Source organism: Crinia signifera, chromosome 1 (genome assembly GCF_055691185.1).
Source record: "Crinia signifera chromosome 1, ASM5569118v1, whole genome shotgun sequence".
Lineage (NCBI taxonomy): Eukaryota > Metazoa > Chordata > Amphibia > Anura > Myobatrachidae > Crinia > Crinia signifera.
The window spans coordinates 193,134,283-193,142,897 of record NC_139217.1 but is presented as its reverse complement, the minus strand read 5'-3'; the positions used below and the strand labels follow the sequence as shown (position 1 = coordinate 193,142,897).

At 43.5% G+C, this 8,615-nt stretch overlaps 1 protein-coding gene across 3 annotated transcripts in view; it reads left to right on the top strand.

Annotated features, from left to right (window-relative positions):
* Positions 1-906: 906 nt before the first annotated feature.
* Positions 907-8,615, top strand: part of LOC146066162 (melanopsin-B-like) — a 180,920-nt gene continuing 173,211 nt past the window's right edge. For all 3 annotated transcript variants that reach the window (XM_083179099.1, XM_083179098.1, XM_083179097.1), the window contains exon 1: positions 907-1,064. In XM_083179099.1, the coding sequence (XP_083035225.1) occupies positions 1,050-1,064 (15 nt within the window). In that variant the 5' untranslated portion in view covers positions 907-1,049. The remainder of the gene's footprint in view (positions 1,065-8,615) is intronic.

Sequence of the window (8,615 nt, the reverse complement as noted above, 5' to 3'; positions counted from 1 at the left end):
AGCTGCTTTCAGCTCAAAATCGACCAGTGTGTGTGGCTGATTTTATACCTCCCCTTGTTAATAACAAGCAACTGTATACAGGTGAGATGGTGAAATAATTTTCATGTATGGCATAAAATCATTATAAATACTCAATTCATTTGCAGGACAAATCATCAAGAAAATATGTCACTGGAAGACTGTTAATGGCAAAATGATATATTGCAACTGACCTTTTTTATATACCGTGTTTCCCCGATAATAAGACACTGTCTTATTTTTTTTTTTAGTCCAAAAACACCAAAGGGCTTATTTTTGGGGTAGGGCTTATTTTAGCTCCTCAGTCCTTCTTTTAGCTACATCATGCCCCTCAATCACCTTATACTTTAAGCACAACTGCCGCTTTCCTTTCCTTCTGCATTTTTCAGCCACTCAGCCTTTCCTCCGCCGCCGCTCTGTCACTCCGCTCCCGTCTGTGAACAGACGCCACTCAGTCCTTGAGGTGCGCAGTGACGTCACATGCACAATGCATCCCTGGGATCGCTGATGCCAGCAGAGGCTTCAGCGGTACCAGGGCTGCTACCGTAGAGGCAGCATCCATTTCATGCGGGGGGGGGGGGTGTAGCGGAGCTGGGAGTTTAGCACAGGGACTGGGCAAAATGGGGATTAAGCTAGGGCTTATTTTCGGGGTAGGGCTTATTTTGGACCGTTGTCCAGAAATAAGGGTAGGGCTTATTATTGGGGTAGGTCTTATTATCAGGGAAACAGGGTATATATCAAAATTATAAGATGGCAAATGTCCATAATAATACACTTACAATAAGCCACCTGTGTGCTGATTCCACTCCTGCAGCTGAGCGAGGAATAGATGTGTCTGACTGTAGCATTCAGATACAGGGACAGGGCTGTGTGCATGGGGAGGTGAGGGGGGAGTACAGAGCAGCCAGCTGTGCCCGTCTCCATGTGCTGAGGGAAACACACACAGCTTTCAGCTCATCACAGGGAGATAACCCAGACTACTCAGACTCCTGGAGGCTAACCTGCCACATCCACACCACTATCAAATAAGCATGGCAGAGCTGGAGGTAAGCACCTGCTGAACCCACCGTCTGCCCTCTTATCGTTTTTCTATCATTGTCCCTTTCTTGTGTCTCTGTGAGAGATGCATGGCTCTATCCTGGCATGCACTCCAGGACCAATGAGTAACACACTCCAGAGCACTAGGGCTGATCCTATTTACAGGTGTCAGATTTGCACATCCTTTCTATAATGTCAGGTGTCGAAATAGAACCATAATGTACTGTATGTTACATCATAATTAATAATGCATAGACTACGGTACACACTATATTATTATATTTGCTCTGTCAAGTGTACATTTATGTTTGAATTGATATTACAATATTAATAAAGATAGATAGACAGATATCAGGCAAGAATGCTTTTTGTATGTATATATATATATATATATATATATATATATTTGTATACACACTAAAAATATTATTAAGTGCATATGTGCAGACATAAACATGTATTTATTTATATATGTGTCCTATCTATCTATCTATCTATCTATCTATCTATCTATCTATCTATCTATCTATATTCTTTAAAGATTATTGTCTTTAGTATTGCTTTCATTGCTACTAATTATTAGTATTATGAGATTGCTTCCTTATCATTTGTAAACTGATGAAACTTATAATGCAGATATCGTTTAAAGTGTTTTAGCAAACAAGATAACATAATATTTATTTTTCCAAATAGTTGTGACTTGAGCACTTTTTGTTCCATTATTTTATTCATTTACTGATGTTTTGTTTTTGTTTTTTTTTACAAAGAATTCTGTTGTCCTAGGGGTTTTGTTTATTTTTGTTAATTTACCTTTAAAAACAGCAATATCTGGTTGCAAAATTTTAAATTGCTATATTTTGTATGCAAATACAAAACAAAAAAAAGAAAACAAAAAAAGTGAATTCAGTTTATGTAAAATATATGAACATCTACTGTATTTTTCAAATTGTTTTACTGTTTCAATGTTAGGAGGAAATATATGTCTGATAAACTTACTATTTAAATACTCATTACAGAAGCTAAATAGTACTATGCTGTATTCAATTTGAATACTATTAAAATGAGTTAAATCACATATACTGTAAGGCAGGGGTTCTCAAACTGTGTGGCTCCGTGGGGTGCCTTGGGGGACTTGCAGGGGTGCCCTGGATTGTTGGTCCATGACCAATTTAAATTATTTATGGGTAATGTAATAGGCAAATTGTAAACAAACAGAAGTGGATTTTGTCCAATACCACATAACTGACCCCAAGTATGACATAAGATATAAACACAATTTACTTAACTTAATATTTTTTCTGACCTTCTCAATAAGAAACTTTTGGCCTAGGGGTGCGGTGAAAAATTTGCAGATACTCCAGGTCACTGTGCTTCAAATAGTTTACCACTGCTGTACGGTATTGAGAAATAATAAGCCATACATGGTATCTTGAATTATAGTATGCTAAAATGCAATCAAAATCTAATCTGAAATGAAGACTTGCCATTTCCCAAAGTATCACGGGAAGTAGCGCACAGTACATGAGAAGGTCTAGGATGATTGAAGAACAAATACTAGTCACTGGCAGTATTTTTTGTGGATCCGGCTCAGTAATTGAATCCTTGGTAGGACGGTTGAATTTAGCAGGCCGAATATACTTCCGGCTCATGCAGCTTCGGTAAAGAGATGACCTTGAACTCTTTAGGCCGGCTGTCACTGGAAGGACAAAGAGGACAATGGTAGAGAAAGTCGGTAGCAAAAGTTTGGTCGGTTAGTGAAACCAGAATAGGCAGGAATGTTGCAAAGGTCCCGGAGTAGTAACCAGGGATCTGGACCGGAAATGGCGGGCTGATGCAGGATGAGGCGGAGGAGTAACCAGGAGTCTAGACTGGAGGAGGTGGAGTAATGCTGGATGTACCGGAGGAATAACCAGGAGTCTGGACTGGAGGAGTCGGAGTAATGCTGGATGTACCGGAAGAATAACCAGGAGTCTGGACCGGAGGAGGCAGAGTAATGCTGAATGTACCGGAGAAATAACCAGGAGTCTGGACTGGAGGAATCGGAGTACTGCTGGATGTACCAGAAGAATAACCAGGAGACTGGACCGGAGGAGGCGGAGTAATGCCGGATGTATTATACAATACAATTTCTAGGGGACAAGCTGACTAATAAGGGAAGGTTCAGGGTTAAATATGGATGCTGACTAATGGTCAGGGAGCTCAGGACGCAGATACTCACAGCAGGATAAGTAGCGTTGCTCTAGCGTCTGTGTAAAGATTCTGGTCTGTTTTGAGAGTCCTGGGCTGCTCTGATTGGATGGAGAGCCGGGCATAGAATGAGGGGCTCCAAGAAAATGGCGCCCAGAGTGCAGACCTGTAACTGCACTGTCCTGCACTGCACCCGGCTGCCGAACTGCTGGGAGGAAGGACTGGAGACCACGCCGGACAGTCCGGACCGGTAGGTGGCAGATGGGTGGGAGGCAGATTAGTGATGAAGGAGGATGTATTTATTTATTTATTAACAGTTTCTTACACACATATTTCGCAGAGCTTTTACAGAGAATATTTGAACATTCACATCAGTCCCTGCCCCAGTGAAGTTTACAATCTATATTCCCTACCACATGTACACGCACACACAAACATTCTAGGATGTTTGGATTGTGGGAGGAAACCAGAGTACCCAGAGTAAACCCATGCAAGTATGGGGAGAATATACAAACTCTGCACAGTTAGAGTCATGGTGGGAATCGAACCAATGACCTCAGTGCAGTGAGGCAGTAATGCTAACCATTACACCATCCATACTATCCTGAATACATACTTATTAAACATTAATATTAAACATACTGTATTTTCAATTAGTACATAAATTAACAAATCTGCATTGGAATTCCAAGTTCATGTTTCTAGTGCAGTGCAACCCAACAGGTTAACAATGGGATAAGTTTCTGCTAACTGCTACCAGCCAGCATTGATAGGGAGTGCAACATAAAGTTATGTTGGCCTAGGGGTTGCCATTACTGTCTGACTGCACTGAGATCTTGGGTTTGATTCACAATATGTGTGCAATTTGTATGTTCTTTCAATATTTGTGTCGGTGTGCTTTGGTTTATTTCCACAATCTAAAAACAGTCTTATATTTGTATTGGCCTCCAAAGAATATAACAGTTTAGGTGTGTGTTTACAGTTGGTAGGGACAGTGTCACCTTTCTTTAACAGACACTTGGCACAGTCTCCTCAGAACGTGTGCTGGAGCTGCGTGCTGGTAAAGGGAGTGTGGCCTCCCGTGGCAGAGGTGTGGTCTTGTGGGTTAAGGGGCATGGCCTCGGGACCCAAAGCTCTGTTTTAGTCAATGCAGGAGTCCAGAAAATGCAAGCTGCCCCTGGGGCATGCTGTGCTAGCTCCTACACAAGGACAGGAGATGGGTTCTGCACTTGAAGTTACAGTGCAACACCTGACTCCTGTTACAGAGAAGTCAGCACTCAGCAGGTGGCACATAGGTGCACCCCCACACCAAGCCTGAAAAGAATTAGTGGCAATAGTGGACCAATGATAGTGTAAAAGCACAGATTATATTTACTGAAGCTCTGATATTGCTGATGGAAACAGTGCAACTGCTTATACATCCTCAGATTACTAAGGGCAGTATGCACTAACACGAAAATGCAGTAAAAATCCATTACCAGGGGTTTTACCGCATTTTTGTATTCTCTAACCCCCCTCCGTTGGGGCAGCGCTGTGGAGGGTAACGCCAGCTCTGGCTGGCATCACCCTGTAGAAGCCTATGAGCTTCTCACTCTGCAGCGCTGTGTGAGGAATCCATCATGGATCCCTCCCAGCATGCCCCAGCATGCCCCGTGAGCAGGCCGTCACTCTGCACCTTCGCAGAGGGACTCCCGGGTCCCGGGTTTATTATGATGTACAATATCAATGCTTTCTACAATTGTGTAAGAATATGATGTCACCAACTCGATAAAATTATTGTATTTTTAGATTACATTTAATCTCTTGAGCTCCTACTCCATTACAAACTACATTACAGTATATAAAGCTGTGCAGAGAATAATAATATGTCAGGTATAAAAACTCTGTAATTGTGTAACGTTTTATGATCGTTTCTTTTTTGCAATCTCAGTTTTATTGGAGATCATCATACACAGTTAACTACATAGCAGAACTGATGAGAAAGATTTTCAGCTTCAAATACTATTATTTAATGGACCATGCAATAGGCATTGGAAGCTGGACTTAGGTAACATAAATGCATTTTTTGGGAGGGATGTCTCTATAAACAGCAAGTTTCCTACCAGTTAAAGGTCACAGGTATGTTTGTCAGTCTCAAAGCTTATAATGGTGACCAGAAGCTTGTACTTACACTACAGTAGCTGCAGGGCTGCCATCAGAAATGATGAGTCCAGACAGGGCCGGATTATAATGGGGGAACAAGGGGTCAGTACCCCTGGGCCCCCCTCCATCTAGGGGTCCCCTGTGGTTGGCATGAATTTTTTTTTTAGCTAATGGTTTGGTACTTATGTAGTATCTGGGCTGCCGATTTCTAAATCGGGTACATCGCATCGCATCGCATGCGACCATCGGATGCGATGCGATGCGATGCGATGACCCGATTTTTCCATAGGAATCAATGTTAAAATGGACTGAGTCCATTTTAACATGGAATTCAATGGGAAAAAGGGGTCCTTTTCATACCCCTACTATCCAAGTGGGCATGGAGTTGGATATAAACCTGTGGCGAGCGTAGCGAGCCACCGAGCCCGAAGCGTGGCGAGCGTAGCGAGCCCCGCGAGGGGACACAGAATACCGTCCCCTCGCGGGGCTCGCTTCGCTCGCCACGCTTCGGGCTCGGTGGCTCGCTGCGCTCGCCACAGGTTTATATCCAACTCCATGCCCACTTGGATAGTAGGGGTATGAAAAGGACCCCTTTTTCCCATTGAATTCCATGTTAAAATGGACTCAGTCCATTTTAACATTGATTCCTATGGAAAAATCGGGTCATCGCATCCGATGGTCGCATGCGATGCGATGCGATGCGATGCGATATCGCATCGCATCGCATCTGATTGTATGCCTTAACTTAAGGCATACAATCAAAAAATCGGCAGCCCAGATACTACATAAGTACCAATGGTTTTGTGCATGGGAGTGGGGTAGTGCTGCAGCTTCACCTATCTGCCAATGTGACAATAATTATAAGTGTGCAGTGCATTACTGGGAGTCCCATAAGACTTTGCACAAGAGGTCAGAGGCTGAGAGGCTTGTGCTGAGCACTGCTTGGTGGAGCTCATCATATGTTTATCAGGCCCATGAAGGATAGCAGCAGCCTTGTCATGGGAGGGTTTTTAATCAGAGGCAGCGCTGAGCCTGTCAGGGCTTTTACAGAGTAAGGTACAGAGGAACAAACACAGGCTTTTCATGTGGTATTTTATATATGTTTTTATTAATTCCCCCCTGCAGTTGACCATTAACCATTATACTACCATTACTCTGTGTTTTGACAGTGTAATATTCTCCTGTGCAGTTTGCAGCCAGTAATCACAAGTAGTAGGGGGCCCCCCTTTCTAAAGTGCCCCGAGCCCCCCAAAGGCTTAATCCGGCTCTGGGTCCAGGGACTGAAGAAATAAGTAGGGCCGCTTTCCGTAGTCGCAGTGGTGGGCAGACCTGTGGATAATGTAGGTGGAGCTACAGAATGGGTGGAGCTTCAAATGGCGTGTAAAAACGTTTTTACAAACTGGTCTCTAACACAACCTTCTCAAAATATTGATTGTCAACTACACCGTTATACAAGCATGACTATGGTTATAATGTATTAATATTGTATGCTATATATTATACTGACCCTCCTGCACCCACCTCACACTGACTGACCTCCGCATGGGAACATACACTTGAACACCCACCCCACACTGACCAAACTTCATTCGGCTACACTGACTGACCTCTGGTGGGTTCATACCCTCCTGCACTCACACCACACTAACTGACCGCTGGGTAGGTACATACCCTCTTGCAGCCACCTCACAATACCTGATATCCAGCAGGTACATACCCTCTTGCACCTACCTCACACTGACCTTCTTCCTGGTGGAAGCATACCCTTGTGCACCCAGAGTAAAAAAGAAAAAGAAGTGGCGCTGGTATTGATGAAATAATCGTACAAATATTTAATATCAATTAAAACAACATGACATAAATCAATTACATACAACAATAAAAAGGTGAATCAATAACTGGACCGGAGGCTGAATGGAATGAACCCAATACATGGTGAATATAGGTTAAAGCTGGGATAATTGGGTTGCCCAATAGTTACCACTGATGGTGAATATGATCCAGTCCCGAAAGCTGAGTAGCAAAAAGGTCCTCAAATGGATGCGACTGTGGGGCCACAGTTGGTTAGAAACCCAATTGGTGTAGTAGGGCTGGAAGCTGTTTTGGCCACAGTTGTCTCACGTCGCTAGAGGCTCCAATAATGGGGATGGTATCAAATGGCAGGTGTCCTCAGGGTTGGTAGATTTTAAGACCAACTGGTCAGTGATCTCAGTTCGTTGTGACCAACCTTGATTCCTGCTCAGAAGTGTATCCACGTGGTAACGACAATGATGGGCCGCAGAAGCGGGATGGTGAAGAAGCGGATATCTCTCAAGATTTGAGAGTGGGCAACCCAGAGTACTGGGGAATCTGATTGATGAGGTCCAAAAGTGATCAGCTGGTCCTGGTCCAGGCTATAGCCTAACGCGTTTCGCTGCTTGTAGCAGTGCAGCTTTATCCGAGCAGGAATCAAGGTTGGTCACAACGAACTGAGATCACTGACCAGTTGGTCTTAAAATCTACCAACCCTGAGGACACCTGCCATTTGATACCATCCCCATTATTGGAGCCTCTAGCGACGTGAGACAACTGTGGCCAAAACAGCTTCCAGCCCTACTACACCAATTGGGTTTCTAACCAACTGTGGCCCCACAGTCGCATCCATTTGAGGACCTTTTTGCTACTCAGCTTTCGGGACTGGATCATAATCACCATCAGTGGTAACTATTGGGCAACCCAATTATCCCAGATATTAACCTATATTCACCATTATTGGGTTCATTCCATTCAGCCTCCGGTCCAGTTATTGATTCACCTTTTTATTGTTGTATGTAATTGATTTATGTCATGTTGTTTTAATTGATATTAAATATTTATACGATTATTTCATCAATACCAGCGCCACTTCTTTTTCTTTTTTACTCTGGTTTCTTTGGGGCTGACTACCCCTTTAATAAGTGGCAGCTCTTGGCACAGCACCCGTGGTAGTGCCTGTCCGTGCACCCTAGGGAGCACATTGCTATCCCTTGTGCACCCACTTCACATTAACTGAGGAGGGGGGGGGATACTATAATCACCAGCATATAGTTATAGAGTATAAAGCAGGGCCAATGTGATGTCAACCTATGTGTAGGTTCCATGCACATAACACATCTCTGAAGTAAAAAAAAGCCAGGACACTCAACATGACAGTGGGAAAAGGATGCTCTGGTTCTGCTGGCAAAACATTTCTGTCACCAGTGAGTTGTCAG